Genomic DNA, 23128 nt, shown 5'->3' on the forward strand with positions numbered 1-23128 from the left:
AGGAACAGAAGCCCAAGAAAGACATGAAGGTTTTAAACTTGAAGCTAGAGAACTATTGTTTGAAGTCTAGCATTCTATAATTGAATTTTTAGATACATGTTTCAGTAAATTTTCAAAGAATCTCAAAGCACATAAGAGTTCAATGTAATGAATTCCTAAGTTTATGAAGTGGCAGCATTATTAGTTAACCCAAAAGTTCATTCACTTTAAATTCTGCAACTCTGATATTTTTAATCAGACACTTAATAGACTTCTTGATTATGACCATGAAGTGAATATAGAAAAGAAATATATATAACTAATGGACTCTCGGCCAAGTCCCAGTGCTGGGTCTTAACACTAGCTGTGTGACCTGATGCAAATGCTCCTGTTTCCCATGTTGTCTACCACAAAATGAGGAATGTGGATCACATCATCTGAAAGATCTCTTTCAGCATTTAATTTCTATGTGCTTGATAAATTTTCATCTATGTAACCAGCATCCAAGAACAAAAATTCCTAAGTTCTTGTGAAAACATAAATTTAATAACAAACTTTTTTTCAGTGACAGATCGAATAGTAATTTCAATGGCTCAGTCTTACTTTTTTAAAAGGTAGCAAATTTATGTTTAAGATACATAATTTTACAAATTCTTTCTTGTCCACAAGGTCCTTATCAAGTGAACAAAGTTACCTGAGGTGTTTTTTCTGTGGTACATAATAGTCAACCACTTTATATTATTATCATTCAGTAAGAGTTCCTTGGGTTATATTTCTAAAACCTGAATCTTGCCATAATACTTCAGAAAAAAAAGTTTTTAATTAACAGTTACTGCTGATCATATTTGTTTCTGGAAATCCTGTTAAAAAGCAAGTTGATAAAGAGTCTCGCCACCATGTACCCCATCTCAGTACAACAGAATGCACAGACATAGCCACCTATAGGGAATAAGTATCATTTTCGATCAGTAAGTGACACTTCCTAATTGTTAAAGCAAATGTTGAAATTTCAAGGGAACTTGCCTTAAAGAATGGTGCAAGGTAGGAAACGGCTGAATAAGCAAAATACACATTAGAAATAATGAGAGTGGTGCAAGGTACTTGACCAAACTCTGTATTGTGTAAAGCTGTCCTCTGCACTGTGGGATGTTCAGCACTAACCCTGTCCTCTACCTACTAAGTTCTGTAGCACAACTCCCCCATGTCCCTCCAAATTATGAAAATAAAAAATGTCTCCAGACATTGCTAACTTTCCTTTGAGGGGCAAAGCTGCCCCAATTCAGAAGCAATGAGAAGGCAAAAACTAGGCAAACAAATTTGATACCACATACGATAATAGGAATTAATTTCACAATGTTGAGTAAAAGCAGCCAGACACTGAAGTGAACACATTATACAGTTTCATATATATATGTATGTAAAATGTGTGTGTGTGTATATATACATGTGTATGTGTGTCCACCTATATATAAAGCATCAAAACAGGCAAAACCAATCTATACTAAGGAAATCTGGACAGTGGTTACTCATGGAAAGGGCAAGGGCTGGGGGCATGTAAGTACCTAGAAGGGAGCAGGATGAGTGTGTTTGAGTATTCTGTGTTTTGATCTGGGTGCTGGTTACATAGATAAAAATTTATTGAGCACATATGACGTGCATATATATATATATATATATATATATACACACACACATACACACACACACACTTCAATAAATGTTCTTCTAAATGCTATGGCAATCACTACACTTCATCATTTCAAAATAAATGAAAACTTTCTAGCTCTAGATCACAAGCAACACATCTTATCAAATGACATGTTAACTAAGCTAGGGGTTTTAAAACAAGGTGTGATTAAAAAGTTAGTTATCTCCATGTAGTCCTTTTCAAAACAGGCATTTCATGCAAAGAAGAAAAAACAGAAAAAAATCTATTTCAATTCGTTTTGTGGAAGTTACGTTTACTCCTTAGATCTGCCTACTTCTATTTGCAAAAGCTTCAAAAATGAAAGATGAAGTTTATGATGCTGTAAAAACAAGCTCCGTCTCAAATGATGCACCTCTGTAAAGTACTGCAGTTTCCACCTATTGCTAAAATTGAAAAATAAATTTGGCAGTTAAGGCATAGTTCTATTTATCTGTCTCAACTCAGGAGTTAAGAGAGAATTACCTTTTTAGTAGGGATAAGGACAAGACTCATATGCGTTTAAAGATGTATTATCCTTCCTCTTCTTTTCCTGAACATAAATTATTTCAAAGTAATACTCAGACTGGTACCACAACACTTAATAGACAATAAAGATAAAAGAAAATTTGAAAAAGTCTACAATGAATCCAAAATTCTCAATTGCATTATTAAAAAGAACTTTAAAAAGATTAATATAGAAACTTAAGAATCAATAATGGTATTTAAAAAATACTGTAATGAAAACACACATTGTTGTAACCAAATGTGTGATTTATTTTGGGAAGAAAATAATTAAAACTGAGGCCTTTTTCCAATAAAGGAAGAGGAGAAATAACAATAGCAGATCATACCCTGGTTACAAGCTAATTACCACATCCTATACAATGTGGATGTGCTCAATGTGTATTCAATGATATGAATAATGAACATTTGCAATTTTAAAATCCCAAATCACTTGCCAATGTTGTAAATTCATAAATGCTGAAATAAATACTTAGAAATAAGTATATTTTAAAAACTTTAGTCTGACAGTGTTTATAGATCAACCCAAATATTACATACAAATAGTACAGCAAATAAATGGATATTTCTGCTAATTTCCACTTAATTTCTTCATAATATGGCTGTCTGGTGTTGCATTAGTGAAGATACTCCCTACAACTACATGGGTACCCCAGAGACTATGACGAATCACTTTACAGCATCCAAGGTCATCAACAGAGAATCCTAAATGTCGGTAGCGTTCATCAGTTTCAAAAAGAGTGTTGTTTGTATATGGTCCAAAAAACTGAGGAAATAAAAATGAAATATTCTCATTAGTAAGAAAGACATTTTAGTAATAATTTTTAGGTAAACATGAACACCTATCTACTTTAATATTCCAAATATTTAAAAAACTAAATAAGTAAAAAGTCACATGCAACACTTAAACTGCCTTAATACCCCTTTCCCCCAATTCCTATGCATTCTGGAAATGTGAAATGATCTAGCAAATTACATGTTACCTAGAATCAAATGCATAATATTGCATCCTTTGAAGATGGAATAAACCTGAGACAATTATCTACAGTTCACCATCATTTTCAATACAAGGAAACTAAAGCCCAAGCAAAAGTTTTCCATTTCTCCATTATATCTTATTTGACTTTGAGAAGAAATGGTATATATTCCTATCTTAAGATTCAAAAAATGATTTAATTACTACTTGTTACAGAAAGATATATCCAGAATTTAAAATGTGACTACAGTGGTAGTTCAGTTATTTCTTCAAAGTATAATCTTATAAATGTTAATTTCCAAAAATTTACTGGTTTAAGTATTTATTTTTACCACCTGTATTTTACTCAATTAATTCTAAGAATAATTATTTCTTCCTTACAGAAACTAGACTGTACCAATTTATAATTTTCAACTTATAAAATAAACACACTAATTCAATGCAAATCAAATATATAATATCTACTAGTGAGAGCAGAAAGTAAAAACATTTTTAATTAAAAAAATTAAAGTGATGGAGAAACTTAACTGTGAGTGATAGAGGTCTCTCAAAAGTTGAGAATTCAACTGACTCACAGTAGTATTTCTTTGGGTAAAATTGTGAGATTTTTAAAAAGTCTTAATCTATTACCAAAGTTATAAACACATTTTATAATAAAAGTCATCTCTACTTCACATAATCTGATTTTCAAATGATAATTACTCACTGCCAAACCAGATGATGGGTCAATAAAGTCAGCCCAATATCCCTCAGCTCGAAGAGCATAGCAAATTTCCTTAGCGCCACTGATGAACTGCAATGGAAGTCACAAATAATATGCTTAAGATAGCATTACTAGAGATTGTTTTATTTTTAAATAAAATTTTAAGTGACTATCTTGTTTCAGAAAAGAACTCAAGATTAATAAAAAATAAAAACCAATGGCAAATTAGACTGTAAAGGCGTAAGATTATTTTCACCATTCCAGAGGATTAATGGTTAACACAACACTTTTTTTTAAAAAGACTAAATTCTATACTTTTTCTTCTGAATTCTTTATGAACTACTTCTAATGAGTTCTGTACTAACTTCTGAATCTGTCATAAACTATCAACTATGGTTGCTATTTTGTGTTACTATGGTGATAACAGAAATAGGTAAAATACTAAATAGGTATTTTAACAGAAATAGGTGAGGTCAGGAGATCGAGACAATCCTGGCTAACACGGTGAAACCCTGTCTCTACTAAAAATACAAAAAATTAGCCGGGCGTGGTGGCGGGCGCCTGTAGTCCCAGCTACTCGGGAGTCTGAGGCAGGAGAATGGCGTGAACCCGGGAGGCAGAGCTTGCAGTGAGCCGAGATCGCGCCACTGCACTCCAGCCTGGGTGACAGAGTGAGACTCCGTCTCAACAACAACAAAAAAAAGAAATAGGTAAAGGAAAATAAAATGCTCTTAGTGAAAACATCTGAAACATTCATTCGTTTAAATGAAAGTTGTTTAAAAACATTTACTTGTTTGTGTGTCCTTCAATATACATCTATCTACTCACATAGTCATGAAATAATTCTGAAGACACATAAAAATAATATAACCTGGTAAATGGTGTAGAGTTAAACAAGGTACTTGCTTTTCATTATATACTCTTCTCTATCTTTTGTAGAGTGTACAATTACTACTACCATGTGCATATATAAAAATTTTGGTCTTACCATCCTAATTTATAAGACATTTTATTAGCTTTATCAGAAGTCTAAGTAGTGAAAAGACAGTAACAAATATTAAGACCAGATCACAATGTTGAAATAAAGAAGAGATCATGAATGTTTAAAAACAAGGGCACACAGCTACTCGGGAGGCTGAAGCAGAAGAATTGCTTGAACCCGGGAGGAAGAGATTGCAGTGAGCCGAGATCACACCACAGCACTCCAGCCTGGGCGAGAGAGACTCTGTCTCAAAAAAAATCAAGGGCACAGTTCCACTTCTGGCCATAACAGAGTTAACAGGTACTGAACTCACCTTCCTGTTGTAAAACTATAAAACTGATCAAAATATACAAGGTAACTATTTTTGGACCCTGAACAACAGGTGAGACAAGACTATCTTTGACAGAAGGGAAACAAATGAAGTAATCCCTATATTTGCTCTAGCTTTCTGTCTGTGGACATTTGCCTGTCACAGGGCAAAGAACTAGAGCCCAAGCAAAGTAATGGTGTCACTGGAGGTGAGGAGGTAGAAAGCAAGAGTTCTAGACAGCTGAGGCACCTGGGACTGTACGGCAAGGTACTGGAAAAGAAGGAGATACATAAAATGGGCTCCTGAGTTAGTCTGCAGAACTATTCACCAGGGTTTCTTAGCTAAGGGCTGAGCTGTGCACTCATGAGGCAAGATTCCAAGAGGCCTAGAAATCCATGTGTCATGCAGTGCTGGGACACATGGATTTCCGACCCACCCAGAATGAAAAGACCTTACTGACCAACTCTGGTATTTCAGCTGAGATCTCCAAAAGTCCAAGCCTTACAAATCAAGACTATATTGTAATTCAGAGGTTAGTAAGCTACAGCCCAAGGGCCAAATCTGATCCGGTGCCTGTTTGGATAAACAGTTTTACTGGACACAGCCATGGCAATTCATTTACATATTGTCTACAGATGCTTTAACAACACAAGGGTAGAGCTGGGCAGCTGAGACCCTAGGGCCTATAAAACTAAAATATTTACTATTTGGCCCTTGTTAAACAAATTTTATGGGAGCTCCTTGTTTTCAACTAGCCTCCTGCACTAGGTCGCAGGAGATGAGACCAAACCAGAATGGAGTCACTCATGCTAGGTACCACCTAATCGAACTGAATTCTGAAACAGACTAGTTTTCAAACAAACAAACAACAAAAAACCCAGGAGATTCACAGCAACCAATCATAATGGGCCTAGTTTACCTGAGCCAGCATAAGAAAGCCACCTGTGTTTTAACCCTATAAGGAAAGTAACTTTGAAAGGAACAATCTGCTTCTTGTTTCCTATTTCTGCTTTCTCCAGCCCTTTGCCGTCTATAAAGCCAACCTCCTCTGCTTAGCTGTTTGTAACACTCAAATCTATTTTACAGAATGAGGTGTTGCTTAATTCTAGAATTTCAAATAAAAACCAATTAGATCTTTAAATTTGTTATAATTTGTCTTTTAACACCCTTTATAGAAAAAGTTATTTGATCTAAGGTAACTTTTCTCTTAATTCTTTCTTGTAAACTAACAATAACCATTAAGATAATACTGTATTCTTTGGATTATCTTCCATATTTAATATTTATTGCTGTATTTTATTAATCATCATAATTCTTAAAAATAGGAAAACTACTGAATATGGCTTAGAAAATAGTCATTAGAATGTATTTCAATTTAATGAACAGATGTGTCATACATAAACACTACAAGGAGAGCAAAACAATGCAATGCAATCAAATGTTTACAAAGGTTAACTGAAAGAATCTCAACACAAAAAAAGCCAGCTGAAGTATTTTTCTTAGGGTTTCTGTTCACCAACACTGACATCTGCTGGAAAAAATTAGAGTAGATTTAAACCATAAAATATCAAATATTTACTTGGAGAACTAGGTGTGGTTCCAAAATAATCACAAAGAAATCTTTAAAAAAAAAAAACTCTTTTTTCACAGAAAATAAAATAGCTTCAGTCATTACAAAATTAAAACTCTCAAGATGAAGCATGTTGCCATTCAAACTGGTTATAGGAAACTTAGAACTATACTGGAGTATCAAATTAGGTTCAGAATCTTAAACTGACCAAAAATTAGAACCACTAATGCAATATACATGTGACAATATACTAGCACTTCAATGACAGTGATGAGTATATATTTACTAAGCATTATTTTAATATGTAAATAGAAAATATCCTATACCTCTCTATAACTCCCTTGTTAATTAGTATATAACTAATATGCTTGTGATTGTTAAAAACCACACAAAATCTATTAGCAGTTATATGACATTTAAATGTGAAATTATAATATTGTTGAATATGTAAATTACAATATATTTTTACAAATAAAGACCATACATCTAATCCCAAATATAAAATACGTCCTACCATCCTGCACAGATATCACTAAAGGGATTTTTTAACTCAAGTTAGTGACTTGGGCCCCTTAGCTAACCTGAGTTGGGAAGAACTGCTAACACCCAGGGTAAGCTAGCATGACAGCTTATATACTAGAACAATCTTTTTGATGGGCAAACTGGAAGTGTCTTATCAAAATTTAAAATGTAGATACACATTGATTTAGCAATTCTCTTATTTAGGAATCTATAGATATTAGCATGCATAAAAGTATTTGTAAAAAGATTGTCACTGCTTGTTGCCTGTAATAGCAAAAGTTGGATTTTAAACTTATAAATGACTAAGAAACTTCTTTTATAAGAGATGGGAGGTATCGCTTTGTTGCTCAGGCTGAAGGGCAGTAGCACCATCAATGCTCACTACAGCCTCGACCTCTCAGGCTCCAGTGATCCGCCACCTCAGCCTCCAGAGTAGCTGGGACTACAGGTGCGCACCACTACACCTGGATAATTTTTTTTTGTAGAGACAGGGTCTCACTACATTGCCCAGGTTGGTCTCAAACTCCTGGACTCAAGCAATCCTCCAGCCTCAGCCTCCCAAAGTGTTAGAATTACAGGCATGAGCCACTGCACCCGGTTAAAATTATTAAATAAATTAAAAAGTTTATGGTTTACCCTGTGATATAATACTATGCAGATTTTATAAAGAATGAAATATATCTATGTGTAAGCATGGAAACATGTCAAAGCATACTTTAGGTTAAAAGCAAACCACAGAAAAAAATGTGGGTATACATTATTATACCATTATTGTATTGCATACTGTTACTGTTTACTCTTGGAGAGAGCTGGCATAATTTTCACTCTTTATTTTGACATGTTCTGAGCCCAGGAGAAAGGGGATAGAGATGGAGGGGAAGATGGGGAGATGAAGGGGGAGATGGAGAAGGAGAGGGAGGGGGAGGCTGAGGGGAGAAGGATAAAGAGTTAATTTTACCTTTTTGTCATTTTCCAAATTTTCCAAAATAGACTTTTAAAAAATAAATTGAGGAAAGTAATAAACAGAATCTAAACTTTTAAGGATACTAAAAAAGCTGCACTTTTATTCTCAAAAAAGATGTAAGTCCTTTAGTGTTACAATACTTTGGCAGAAAATGGATAAAGGGTGGAAATGACAGTCATCATTTTAAGACAATGGTTCACTATTACTTAAATAATGACCATAAAATTAAATTATTAGCAATTGAAAGAATTACCTTTTCTAAGAGCACTTCTCTTTCAATTTCTACTTCTTCACTCCAAACAGTCATATCATTCTTAGTTTTTTGTGTTACAGTCAGAATCATTAGTTTGCCATTAGCTACTTCTGGAAACAGTGATTCAAAATCTACAAATAAGAATAAACATTCCAGGTAGAAAAGAATTTGATTTTTAAAGAACAAATTTTTAAAGAAGGATAAAAGTACTTCTTTAGAAAAATGCTGATTAAGTAAAATTACTGTGGTATTAGATAATTTTTATAAATGTATGTTATTTTTGAAAAGGGTAAAATTCACTTAGTTTTGTTTACTTCTGCTTTTGTTGGATGAACTGAAATATTATTACCAACAATCCTGAAGGGTAAGTAGGATTACACGTTATTTGGGGTTAATATAATTTTCAAAAATGCTTACTGTTAAGATTTTTCAGTATTATATTAACTCATAAAATTATAACTCTAATAATCACCCAGGAGTAAAAATGACTTTCATTTAGCCTTAGGAAAAAAGTTATTAAAAATTTTACTCTTCCTATCTAATGGCAGCATGAGGTCAGATGTCACAGGACATCTGAAAGCCTTTATCTTGGCCATGCAATCACTTCCAGCCAGATACAGTAAAATGTAATATTAAGGTATACAGCATTCCAATTTATATAGAGTAAATTATTCAACATATTAAAAAAATTAGTAACAGTGTTTCAAAGTATAAAGCATGACATACCTTTTCGCAGCAATTCTGGACATGTTTGTATTGCACACTCTACTCTGGCACTTTCAAAGTAAGTTTCTGCACTGTTAATTTCTTGTTCAACAGGTGCATCATTACCCTAAGGGGAACAAGGATGTAAGTCAACAAAATCTGGAGTTCAAATAAAACGGTATCTTGCCTGTTATACACCTGTCTTCCTTAGAAAGCTTTTTGTTTTTACAAATAATTATAATCTAACTGGGAGGTGAGGTAATAACGTTTTCTCATTTACTCAAATTTTTCTCTACAATGAATATAAGATTTGGAAGTTCAAAAAATGTGAATACAGCAGAGCATGAATATATAAATATACTGATATTCTAAAACTTGGTATGAACAGAAATTGGCTAAGTAACTAAAATGCCATAATGTGTCTCATAATGTTACCTCTTCTATTTTATGGTAATATTTAATTATCTTTTCTTCTATAATCTGTAAAAGGGGGATAATGATACTAACTTACAAGATACATGACTAAATAATACAGCCTCTCCTACAGGAAGCGCTTAGAGGCTTTTATTCAACTGAAATTTACTGAGAGCCTACTATACATCAGGCACTATGACAGGAGCAGGCGCTGCAATGGTAAAAAATTCAGTCCTCACTCTCAGCTATTTCAGGCCTAATAAAAATAAGCACAAGCAAATAAATGCAATTAAATATGACAAGTGCTACAGAGTTATGAATAAAGTCTTCTAGGGGCATAGATGAGGAAAAACTTACTTTGCTGGGAGGAATCAGGAAATGATTGAAACGGTGATATTTGAGCTACAAGTTAGTTGATGTGTTATGTCTGACAGGTAAAAAATAGCTGGTACAGAGGTTAGGAATTCAGGAGGACAAATAGTCCAGCAAAAGATAATAAAGTACAAAGACACAGAATGTGTATTCAAGAAAAATGGCAAGTATGTTGTGGCTGGAGTGCAGAGGGAATAGGAAGTAGTGGCAGATAAGGTGGGAAAGATAAGGGATCAAAATTATGAAATGCCATTTATTCAGCATTAAGAAATTTGGACTTTAGTCTACAGGCAATGAGAAACAGCAATATCAAATACAAAAATTAGCCAGGAATGGTGGCATATGCCTGTAATCCCTGCTCGTTGGGAGGCTGAAGCACAAGAATTGCCTGAACCCAGGAGGCAGAGGGTGCAGTGAGCTAAGATCGTGCCATTGCACTCCAGCCTGGGCAACAGAGCAAAACTCTGTCTCAAAAAAAGAGAAAGAAAAAAAAATATTGTGGGCTAGAGATTATTACTATCCTCATTTGACATATAAAGACACAGGAGTGGTCAGGCGCACTGGCTCATGCCTGTAATCCCAGAACTTTGGGAGGCCAAGGTGGCCAGATCACGAGGTCAGGTGATCGAGACCATCCTAGCCAACATGGTGAAACCCCACCTCTACTAAAAATACAAAAATCTGCTGGGTGTGGTGGTGCATGCCTGTAATCTCAGCTACTTGGGAGGCTGAGGCAGGAGAATCTAAGGAGTCGGAGGTTGCAGTGAGCCAAGATCGCACCACCGCACTCCAGCCTGGTGACAGAGTGAGACTTCATCTCAAAACAAACCAAACAACAACAACAACAACAACAACAACAAAGAAACAGGAGCTTAGAAAGGTCAAGTAATTTCCTCGAGGTCACAAAATTAAGTAAGTTGCAGAGTCAATCTTTGAACCCAGATTTATTCTGTCTTCATTGTGTGTCATGCTACAATGACTCTAAAAATCCAGGTAAGACAAAGAGGCCTTGAACTCTGGCAAAGAACTGAAAGGACACTAATATTTTAGGAGCAACTTGAGAGAAAAAAGCGATGTGATTTTTATATTATTTATAGTGATATGATGGAGAGAGAAGGTTGGTGCTGTAAGTTTTATCTTAGGAGAGAGGGGAGGATGGTTATTTCACTAATAGTATTGGTTATACGGGAGTTAGGACAGGTTTTTAAGGAAAAAAAAAGATTACTTCAGTATTAGACACACAAAATCTGGGGACTTGTGAGACATCCAAACAAAGATGGTTCAGTAGGCATATAGAAATATAAAACTGGAAATGTCAGAAATAGAAATACTAAATTAGAAATTATAAAAACATAGACTGTGGAGGAGGCCAAGGGATTAAGTGACCAAGGGGTGATTCAAATGAGAAGGTGTAGGACAGAAACTTATGGGAATTGTAATTTAATTGGTAGACAGGAAGAACAAGGAGCCAAGAAGGCTGAGAAGGAATTATCTGAGATAAAAAGATAGGACAGGTCAACTGTGTCTCAGTGTCACGTCATCTAATATAACTCACATGTAAGGAATTGGTGCTGCTTAAAATATGGCTTTGATAAAAAAAAAAAACCTCAGCCTAAAACTATGCAAAAATATGAAAAATGATAACCATCAGGGGTTTGACAGAAACCCTGAATTGCATGTAGCTTTCCACTTAAATAATCATAACTGCAAGTTTAAAATGTTTAAAAAAAAAACAAAAAAACCCAAACAAACCTTAAGAAATTGTTTAAGAAAAAATAAACTTACGAAACTGGTTCCTTTTTTTTTTTTTTTTACTATTACTATATCTGAACAATTTCAGAGATCTTAAATTTTTCTTAAGCTTTTAAACGGCTAGAGGAATACAGAACCAGTTGGAATTAGATCCATATACAAATTTAATTGCCATTTATTAAAAATGAAAAACAGGGAACCTAAATTTCCAGTATACAGACGTAATTACATTGTGTATATCTAGAGTAGTTACTTAAAAACATATTTTTCAAGAAATATTTTAAAAATATTATAATCTACAGTAAAAAAATTATATAGCAAACACTTTGTAGAGGACAATGCCAAGTTTTCCAAAGCTATATATGCTGTTTTTGTATATACATGTATTGGAATTAAATTGATTTTTTACTTTTTCAACAAAAGTAATATGCTTATAATAATCAAAAGTCATATAGCATTAATAATCAGGAAAGCACAATTTACCTGAAATTCATTCACATATTGTGCCATCACAAACTCATGTCTTTCACTTGATAAAGGTTCTGCTAGAACATCAGGCAAAGTTTTATGAACCAGGCTTTTCTTCTGTGAAGCAGTCCCATTGAGGTGACAATCAAAACCTATGTTCCCAGGAAGCTGGAACCTTTGATCTTGAGGTCCAAAGGGTCCCATAGTTTCATCAGGCCACACTGTTCGAGAGCCTGAAGAGAAACAACAAAAGGAACAGTTTCTCCTTAATAGTCAAGTATATTGGTAGACTGAAAGAATGCTCTTCTTAAAATTATGTATATTTTTATCTAAAAGATCTTTAAAATCTGCTTTCCCATGTGAATATAAATAGATAGTTTCCTATTGTTTCCAAAACACTAATCAAAGCAACTGATTGACAGATCACAGGCAAGTCCGTTATTGGGGGAAGACTGAATAAAATACTCTAATCCATACTAAGAAATGCTTGAATGTCATTAAAAAGAAGACAATAAACCTTTACGTACTGACACTGAATGAAATCTAGGATACAATGCATTAGAAGAAAAAGTTAAGTCAAAGAACAGCACGTATAATAACATTTATTTACATCCCCATATTCATGTATTGTTTTGTTTTTGAGATGGGTCTCTTGTAGTACAGTGGTGTGATCACAGCGCACTGAAGCCTTGACCTCTGAGGTCCACCTCAGCCTCCCAAGTAGCTGGGACCACAGGTGCACACCACTATGCCCAGCTAATTTTGTTTATTTTTGGTAGACACAAGGTCTCCTCCTCCCTCAGCCTCCCAAAGTGCTGGGATTACAGTCATGAGCCACTGTGCCAGGCCCATGTTTTTAAGTAAAGAGAAGATCTAAAATGAAATTTAGTAATTGTCGTCTGGGGAGGGGCATTCTACTGCTGTTATCTGGTGGCACAAAATATGAATGGGAAAAAAATCATGCATCGCGTGACCTAATGCTCTGTTTACCAGCCACATGAGTTAATATGGACTGCAAATATAGAACAGACCACATTACTTTATTCACTTTAAACTTTAAAAAAATTCTAACTTATAAAAAATTCAGAAAGATTCAGAAAAGAATAAAGTAGAAAATTAAACTAATAATTACTCAGAGTAGAGATCTGGGCTTAGAGAAACAGAGAGACAACTGCTATGCATATTACTTAGCAATAAAAATAGATATTTAAAAATATCCTGTCAGAGAACTAAGTAACTGAGAATGGCCATGTCAGTATGGCTGCCTCATTCCTAGATCATGAGCCACCATATCCCTCTTCCACACATAGGACATACATCACCCATCAATCATGGAACCATTTCCTGGTGAACCCAGACAACGTCTCAAGATTCTCAACATAAACATTCTAGTCCAATGCCTCTCAAACTCTAAAAATGTACTTAAGATACATCTGGGATCTAGTTTAAATGCAGATTCTGATTTAATAGGTCTGGAGTGGGGCTCAAGATTTTGTATTTCTAACAAGCTCCTAAATGATACTGATGCAGATCATGTTGAATAACAAGGCTCTATCTAGACAGCCACTAATGACTACTCAAGTCACTTCCCAAGAGAAAACCTGTTAGCTATTTTTGAACAAGATGGTTTTTAAAGGTCTAACAATCTCTAGTTCTCTTTGCAGAAAACAAGCATCCCATATTAATAGTAGATTTGGGCAGTGGATTTGACCATAAGTTTACTGGTCATTTTAGGTTTTCTTTTCTGTGAAAGGCCTATTCATGTCTTTTTGTTTTCTGATTTTCTGTTGGGTTATCTTTTCCTATTGATCTATTATAAATTCTTTATATATTCCATATACTAACCTCTTATATAATTTGAATGGCAAAATCTTTCATTTATTATAAATATAGGGTTAGTCTTTAGGTGATGTAAATTGGGGAGTAGTTAGAGAGTTAGAAAACTTGGGCAGGATGGAAGGCTCTGAATGCTCAAGTGAACTTAAATTACATTGTAAGTAATATGTGCCACAAAAAAAGGATTCCATGTCCAATATCTTTAGGACACATTAGGTTAAGTTTCTAAGAGTCTTTAATATTTTAGTGTGCATTATAAGCTTCCAAGACAGGAATATGGCATGTAGCATTTCTCAAACTTACCTACCACAGAGACTATCCCCCCCCTACTCCCACTTTTTCTTTTTAACCTTGAACAATGCTTCATGGCTTGAAGGTAGTCTGGGAACTACTGCTGAAAGCAATGAAAGATAACAGGTTTTTCAAGAAAGGGACATGGTTAAAATAATTTAGAATGATTAGCATGGTAGTGGTGTACCAAACAGGTTAGAAGAAACAGACTTTGTAGAAAGCAGGTAAGTTCAATAAACACTAACACATAAAAAGTACAAGGTACATTTATGAAATCTAGCAAAGAATGGGAAGAAATAATAATATGGTTTAACAGGACCAAAAGGAGATTTGTTTCAGGGAAGACTCTATGTTTGAAGATAGAAAGAAAAGTTTAAGAAGTAAGTTTTAGAAACCAGTACTTATTCTTTTTTCCTTTTTAATACTGTAGCTTTCTGACATAAATATATTTAGGCAGAGCTGTGATTCATTTTCAACTGAATAAACACAACTTTAGAAAAATCTATTAAGCCTTAAGAAGAAATATTAGAGGAAAATACAACTAAAAATGTTTTGAAACAATTATAAGTAAAGCAATAACAACTTTCACTTACATATATCTGGAGGAGCAGCAGCCACATGAGACTCATCCGAACCTGACGATCCTGCAGTTGAAAAGGCTTTGGGATTGACAACCCTTTTAACTAAAGAGCAAAATCCTGGGAGATAGGAAACCAGTCTGGCTCTGTTACAAAGCACCTAAAAATGACACAAAATTAAAATTATTTGTTCTGAATATAAATGTTATACTTACATAGACAATGTCTGGCAAATCTTCACACTGCAAGGTTCTTTTAAAACCAACATTTATTCTACTTTTACTGAACACCTACTATACGAAAGCACTATATATATTTGTAATTTTAAAAATAAAAAATATTAAAAAAACAAGTAATAAGTTAGTTTGGGTAGAAGTCTATGTACTTTTCAATAAAGGCTAGAATTCAAGAGTGCCACACGAGAGAATAGACATCTAAAAGTTGTCTTATTTAGACACAACACTAAAAAGGTAGCACAACTAACAAGATTCTTCTATCCTCAATAAACAACTCTCAAGACATCTCTTTGGACCAAAATCTGTTACTTTCGAACTTTTCTCTCTTCTTTTACTGCTATAAATTGCGCTAATTCTCTCCCATACTGTCCTTTCATTGTGGTTTCATGGCAATGTCTTTTCTCCATTTCAGCACATATCTTTGTGGTACATTTTTTTCTGCTTGTATGTTCACTTACTAGACAGTGAGGTCATGTATTACAATGGATGAATGTGTAAATATCTTTCATTCATAAATTTTTTAACAATCTTTCATTCATAAATTTTTTAACAAAGTACTTGGGTCAGAACAATTTAATGCAGGAATTGGTGAACGATTTTCCAATACAGCCCACTGTTCTGGTAAATAAAGTTTTACTGTAACATAGCCATACTAATTTATTTACTGCCTATGGTCACTTTCCCACCATAATGGCAGAGTTAAGTAGTTACAAGAGATATTCTATGGCCCACAAAGCCTAAAATATGCACTATCCGGATATTTGTATTAAAAACACACATCCACACACACAGTGGCAACTCTCAGTTTAGTGAAAAACATGTAAGAACAAATATCAAATCATCTGTGAAATGCTATGAGAAGATTTGAATAATTGTTAAGAAATCCTTGGGAGAAAAGGTAATAAATTTCATGGAGGATACACTAAGTTTTGAAGACAGTAAAAATTTGCTTGGGAAAAGGTGCATTTCAATGAGTGACTTTCAGGAACAAAGGAATAAAGACATATTTCAAAGAGTGACAAATTCAGTGAGGGTAGGTATAAGAATGCAATAAAAAAAAGGTTTGAAATTGAACTTATGGGCAACTATAAAAGACTGTATATTTGACATAGATGGTAAAGGGCTTATTACATCAAGATAGTAAGTCAGAATTTTAATTTGTAGGCAGGAAAGAGTCAGAGCAAACTGACAAAAACAAAGGCTGTTTTAAGAAATGTACCACTAAGGGCAGTATAAAAAATGGACTGGAGGAGGAGTAGAGAGGTGGTGTGAAAATTAGTTACCAGGGTGTTGGAAAAATCCAGCCATCTGACACTTGAGAATTATTCTATTTCCCTTTCACAAAGTACAGTATTCTAAAATCCAACCTATTTTTTCCTTCCACCTTTGTCACTATAAGTATAAGAGTGCATCTTAACTGGTCTTTTTGCCTTTCTGACATAATTTCCTACAAATTTACCCTCCCTTCCCTTACTCTACTTTTCAATCACATAAAAATATCTCCCCAACATTTCCCATTTCTCTTCATTCTTTATACTGCCGTAAGAATTCTTCTGCTAAAAAATACTGTTTCCTTATCGTTCTAGAAAATTCTAGCAAATTTTTTTCTTTAAGACCTGGATAAATATAACCTCCTTTGTGATACGTGTCTCCAAAGCATTCTGTCTACCTGAAAATTTAGGCCGCCTCTTGGGGTCTGTACCCAACTTGCCCAAAGAAACAAAAATGGTAATTATTTGGCTTTTTACTTACTAAACAAACTCAGACTTTTGGGTGTTTATATAATACAAATTTACCTTTACAACTGAGGATATTTAAGAGAATGCCTCAGGATCTAAAGGAATCTAAAATTTCAAATTCCAAAAATATTTTCAGCAAGGGCTCAAAATAAGCAGCAGCAAAATAAAAGATTATCTGAAGGGGCCAATAGTTGAGAGCATGTAATAGTAATAATCAATGTTGGACACTATGGATCCAAGTTCTATAGTAAGTGCTGTACATATACATTGTTTTATTTAATTTCCATAACAATTCTATATACTGTTATTAGAACTAGTTTCAGCATGGTTAAACTACAATCTGTGATCATTCACATCGTTTCACAAGCAAAAAACATAAGGAAGAGGAAGATCACCCAAATTATTTCAAAAATTGCCTATTATTAATTATTATTTTAGCCTATCAAGGCCATTAGATTATATTTTGACATTCTTTTCTTGGTGATAGAACTTTTAACAAAAGTTATATAATAAAATATGAGTTTTGTTCCTAGCCTAAGAAAATCCAATTACCAAATTTCATTTTAATAGCAAAATAAACCAGTATCTAAACTGCCCACTGAAAGGGACAGTTGATGATAGTACTAATCTGTTTCAAACCTTACCCGTTAACCTGTAAGATTCTCAAATCTTGGCCGGGTGCAGTGGCTAATGCCTGTAATCCCAGCACTTAGGGAGGCGAAGGCGGCTGGATTACCTGAGGTCTAGCCTGGCCAACATGGTGAAACCCCGTCTCTACTAAAAATACAAAAAATGCCAATTAGCTGGGTGTCGTGGCGAGTGCCTATAATCCCAGCTACTCAGGAGGCTGAGGCAGGAGAATTACTTGAACCCAGGAGCCAGGCTTACATAGTGAGCAGAGATCCCGCCATTGCACTCCGGCCTGGGAAACAAGAGTGAAACTCCATCTCAAAAAAACAAACAAACAAACAAAAAAAAACAAATCTGTAATTGTGGAAGTGGAATATTTTCTGACAACCTGACAGATTTTATGACTGGTTCAGCTGGTGAACGTAATTAAAAATAGTAGCCAAAAAGCAAGTCAAAATTACAGCAGAGTTCATTCTAGTCTGAGGATAAGCACATATTTTATATATGATTAAATTCAAACTTCTAGACTTGGGAAGATGACATGCTATTATGTTTTAACTGTAAAATCCTTATTAGTATATAAAGAGAAATTGCCTTTTGTGCACTGCCTTAGGACTAAGTTCTGCTTTTGATCATGTGAGGAGAAAATACGCTGTACAAAAACTAAAAACTGGTAGTTTATGTAGTGCATCCACATCTATCCGGACATTTTTGTGCAGCCCACAGTGTTGCAAGATATTTTAATTAAATACAAACATTGAGAAATCGAAATATTTACACAAAAGGTCCAGAAATTTGGCTCTTCTTGAAAACTCAGAAGATCTGGCAGTATTGGATTCACATAACTAAATGGCATTAGTTAGCAACAAATCACTGTGGCTAAGGGAACGCTGCTCCCCTTTGTTCAGAAAGGTTTTGTCATAGTCCCCACGAAGGCTTCTTAATGTACCTGTCTAGACTCTGAAACATGAACATTTTTGCCCCTTGTTATGAAACACCTATCTGCATATTTCATTAGTAACATCCATCCAGAATTTACAATCCATATAAATTAACACAAAAATTGTTAACGTACATTTGGATACTGAAACTTAAATTTATTTTAATATGAACTTCTTTCTAACAAAAGACTTATAAAAGGATTTTCCCTACTGAACTATTATAATTTATTCACTTAAACCAAAATAAAACAGGTCAAATAATAGCATTCTATTCTACTGCAATTAATTTCTCTCCTTTGAAAGTACCACATACTTCTTTTACAGCATTCTCTTTCTGTGCAGGTTATGGACAGGCAAAAATTCACCGTAGAACTTGGCCAAGACTAGTTATCTATTCTTATGACTTGTCTCTATAGTCACACTTTAGACTTAAATATCACGTTCAATTACAGAAATAGCATCCTGGCTAACTGCTACCATATAAATCTTCCCAGCATACAGGTCTAACTGAATAATCACAATTTAAAGAATAAAGTCTAAATTACTGAGTTCGGCATTCAAGGCTCTCATTTACTTGGTACCAACCTCACAATTCAACCTTATCTCCCACTTACCTCTTTCATACATCTTACATTCAGGTTGGCAGGCAGCAATGACTTTTTAATTTTTCAAAGGGGTAGGTGGGGTGAGGAGTTCTTTGCATATACCTTCCTGTCCTTCCCGCTCATATTTTAGACTATACAAATCCCACCTATCTTTCAAACCTCAAGTTAAATGTTTCCATGAAGTGATCCCAAACTCCTCTCTACAAAGCCTTGAATCTGCATTGCACCTTTGTGTAGGTTCTAAAAAAATTAATACTTTATACTGTAATTGTAGCTGTTTTATATATGTCTTATGACCGCTACATATGAGTTCTATAGATAGGATGTGTCTAATCACTGGAAAGTTACAGTCAATAAACATCTCTGGTGTGTGAGAGTATCTCTTGTTCTTACTTTGTAGGATTTGTAAGGTCACTTCCAATATGGAAACTGTTTAAAAAAAAAAAGAAAAAAAAAAACCCTTCAGTTTAGCTAACCCAAAAGATAAAAACGGGCCTAAACATAGATTCTAATATTTACTGAAACGCTGTATTTAAAAAATACCGAAAGGGTGCTTGAATTTCCACATCTGTACAAATGAAATTGCATAAATAAGTGTATTTGCAGTGAAAAGACTACTACCACCTTCAAAGCATAACATAATTTCACACCCTTGACATTTTGCTTCCCTTGCCATTTTTGATAGATTATGTGTAACACTATGCCACCCAATGCCATCATAATTACACCCGTTCTTTCATTTCCTAACATTCCCAAACTCGTTTACTACGTTGATTCTTAAAGAGATAATTTACTCACACTGGCCATCTCCACTGGAGAGGATAGTTCGCAAAATAGCTTTCCTTTGGTAAAGTTATTCCTGGGAAAGAACACAACAAAACAGACGAGTGACCGATTAAACTCTAACAACAGACAACCGAGGTAACGTCCACTCTTCGAAGATGTGTCCTCCACTACGTCAGGACCAAAGTCCAAGCTCTCCCCGTACCCTAAGGAGGCCAGAACTCGCCCCCATGCCGGGCACAGATCCCCCAGCCCGGAGCTGGCAGTGCAGCTCAGAGCCCTTCCGGTTTACAGCCGCGGAAAAACAACTCCGACTAGGTCGGGGCGGGGAATGGGGGCTGGGCGGCCAAAATTCAGTCCCGAGGATCGAAGCGGCTGCTTTAACAGAGGTTGGGGCTGCGTAACAACAGCTCCAGGCAAAGCTTCGGGCTGATCTGAAGGATGAGGAAGCAGAAAAGAGACTAAAGACAGAGGGACAGGATGGCTGGGGACAACGACAGGGACCCAGTGAAAATACGGGCAATACCCAGGGCTGTAACCCTAACACGGGCAAATTTGGAGGGGCTAACATGGGCAGAAACCATCCGTACCAGTCACCACCACTGTCTCCAGCTGTCCCAGAACCTGACTCTTCCTGCCATCAAAATGGCGGCGGCGACGGCAGCGGTGGTAGCACCTACGCCGGCGGTGACCAGGCAAAAGAAGTTGCTTCCGAGCGCGTTGAAACGATGATGCGCACGCGCAAAGTAGGCCTACGTGGAGCCGACCTGCCATTGGGTAAACGCAAGGGAGGAGAAAAGGTGGGGCAGGGGTGATTTGGGTGTATGGAGAGGAGGGGTTCCGACCTGCGTTAGGCGGGTCAATTAATCTTCAGTAACTCCTTGATGCGTTTGATAGTCCTCCCAACTTAAGCCTTCCTTACTGCCTCCAGGAGATACAGTTTCCTGTTCTTTTTGTCATAGTTGTTTATTTTTCATGAATCGCTGTTTTTGAGCATAGGGCACTTACCTCTTTCTGTGTCCCCAGCCCTACCACAGTGCCAGGCTCTCAATATGCTCGATACATAAATATTAGGCGATTGATTTGTAAATCGTATATCATTTTCATGTATCTAATACTTTTAAAAAAATTGATTAAAGCCCATAAGCCCATATTTTATTCCAGATGTCCTTAGTTTTCGACCTGGTATTCTTTTCCATTCCAGGATCCTGTCCGGAGTACATCACCATGTCTCCCAGGCTCCTCTGGACCTGGTTTTTCAAACTTTCCTTGTTTTTGATAACCTTAATAGTTTTGAAGCGACTTATCGGTCATTTGGTCAAATGTCCTTCTATTGGGTTTTGCCTGTATTTTTCTCATGCATTAACTGAGGTTATGGGTTTTTTTGAGTTAAGAGGTAAGGTAAAGTGATCTTCTCATCACATCATATCAAGGGTATATACTATCAACATGACTTATTACTGTTTATGCTAACCTTTATCACCATTATTACAGTGTCCTACAGAAAAGTTTTATAGTTCTACAAAGATTCCCTTTGTTTCATCTAGTAAGCCCTTCCACCTCCCTGTGTAGGGTTTGTCAGGTTTCTCCACTGTGAGGTTACTCTTTTTCTTTTCCTCTCCATACTATACTCTTTGGAAGGACATCACTCTGTGCAGCCCAAACTGTAGGAATGGGAAATTGTTATATTCCACCTTTATGAGGACAGAATATCTTCATGAATTATTTGGAATTCTTCTGCATGGGAGATTTGTCTGTACTACGTTTATTTATGTATTCAATCATTTATGTCAGTATGGATTCATGGATATTTATTTTACATTTTGGGTTATAATCCAATACTACTTTATTTTGTTGTTCATATTGGTTCCAGCTTTGGCTATTGAGATTTCCTTTAGTTGGCATTTGTGTCTTTTTGACAGACCCTCCTCGTTTTATGTTTATTGATTTTTTTCTTGAGCATTTTCTTAATTTCTATAAGATGCTCCAGGCTCATCTTGTATATTCCCTGCCCCAATCCTAGAATCAGCTGCTTCCCCAAAGAGCCAAGGGTCCTTTTAATGGGAAATGATATTAGAAATCAAGATTTGGACATTTGGGATGTTGTTGCTTCGAGACCCTCTCAGCTGACAGAGCAAGGAAATATTTGTGCATATGCTAACCTTACTAAATACGCATATCTGTAAGTATTTATATATGTATCCATCTGTATCTTTGACAGCTACACAGGAGTTCTAGGTTCAAATACTAGAGCTGTTATCTTCAGTTCAATTCCAGCACCACATGGATCATTGCAGCCTTCTCCCCTTGCTTGTCTGTAACCTTCCACTCCAGTGTGAGACAGTTGGCTCTCATCATCTGCCATCGATTTACCTAATTGTTCAATTCCAGGTTACATATATAATGGATTCAGAACCGTCAACCCATATTCAGAGTACATGTATAGTTGTTTCTGAATTGTTATCAGGTATACCTGTGAGAAACAGATTTACCGATTAGAGTACAATGCTTATGTATAGTTCTTTTGCTTTTAATCTTATAGACTCCACTTATTTTCAAAGTTACTGAAGTCAGCAACCCTCCCTCCTACCTCTACCCGGCCTCAGTGAAGTTATTTTATATGCTCGTAATACAGTTGTAATCTTTTGCCACAATCTGCATTACCTCCTGGGATTCTTTGAGTTCCTAAGATTTTTTTAAAAATCTTCCTCCGTTTAAGTTCTCTTTGTGCAATCCTCATATTGCACATTTATTTTTTTCTTTTCCTGTACATAGTAGCAGACGGCTGGTCAGTAGTGGGATGGAAGTAAAAATTTTTTTCACTTCAAATTTTCTTTCTATGGGGTTTGACAAATCCATACATAGTGTCATGGATCCACCATTATTACAGTGTCATACAGAAAAATTGTAGTTTTAAAAAGATCCCCTTTTTTTAATCTAGTAAACCCTCCCACCTTCCTATACCTCTAGCAACCACTGATGTGTTTACCATCTCTATAATTTTGACTTTTCCAGAATGACATAGAAATGGAATAATACAGTATGCAGCATTTTCAGACTCATTTTCTTCATATAGTAATAGCTGCATTTAAGATTGATCCATGTTTTTGTGTGGCACAACAGTTCATTCCTGTCTTTTTATGGATTCTTTTTTAAGACAGGATCTGATAGCTCTGTTGCCCAGGCTGCAGTCCAGTGGCACGATCACAGCTCACTGTAACCTCAAATTCCTGGGCTCAAGCAGTCCTCCTGCCTCAGCTTTCCAGGTAGCTGGGACTACAGGTGCACACCATCATGCTTCACTAATTGT

The 23128-nt window shown here is 35.5% G+C and overlaps 2 protein-coding genes across 11 annotated transcripts in view; one reads left to right on the plus strand and one right to left on the minus strand.

Annotated features, from left to right (window-relative positions):
• Positions 1-2419: 2419 nt before the first annotated feature.
• MMADHC (metabolism of cobalamin associated D) lies at positions 2420-20538 on the minus strand. The gene is made up of 8 exons (XM_002812474.5): positions 20409-20538; positions 19834-19894; positions 14900-15044; positions 12195-12412; positions 9195-9300; positions 8469-8599; positions 3871-3957; positions 2420-2954 (listed from the first exon to the last, which is right to left on the minus strand). The coding sequence occupies exons 2-8, from the start codon at positions 19840-19842 to the stop codon at positions 2760-2762; spliced, it is 891 nt and encodes a 296-aa protein (XP_002812520.1). The 5' UTR covers positions 19843-19894; positions 20409-20538; the 3' UTR covers positions 2420-2759.
• The window catches only part of LOC103889957 (putative uncharacterized protein encoded by LINC00269), a 377157-nt gene continuing 373846 nt past the window's right edge, over positions 19818-23128 (plus strand). For 3 of the 10 annotated variants that reach the window (XR_010135996.1, XM_054549368.2, XM_054549367.2), the window contains exon 1: positions 19818-20618. Coding sequence is in view for 5 of the 10 variants with exons in the window: in XM_054549368.2 (XP_054405343.2) it covers positions 20388-20618 (231 nt within the window). In the remaining 5 variants the exon portion in view is untranslated. The remainder of the gene's footprint in view (positions 20619-23128) is intronic. The other 7 variants (XM_054549369.2, XM_063712800.1, XM_063712801.1 and 4 more) reach the window with 6 other exon arrangements.

The sequence above is a fragment of the Pongo abelii genome, chromosome 11 (genome assembly GCF_028885655.2).
Source record: "Pongo abelii isolate AG06213 chromosome 11, NHGRI_mPonAbe1-v2.0_pri, whole genome shotgun sequence".
Lineage (NCBI taxonomy): Eukaryota > Metazoa > Chordata > Mammalia > Primates > Hominidae > Pongo > Pongo abelii.

Bases quoted from the DNA above. Each gene is read 5' to 3' on its own strand.
- MMADHC (XM_002812474.5), bottom strand. The intron at 8,600-9,194 runs GTATGTCATGCT...TCTTATTTGTAG, and splicing joins TCCAGAATTGCTGCGAAAAG to ATTTTGAATCACTGTTTCCA. The intron at 2,955-3,870 runs GTGAGTAATTAT...TTATTTCCTCAG, and splicing joins ACCCATCATCTGGTTTGGCA to TTTTTTGGACCATATACAAA.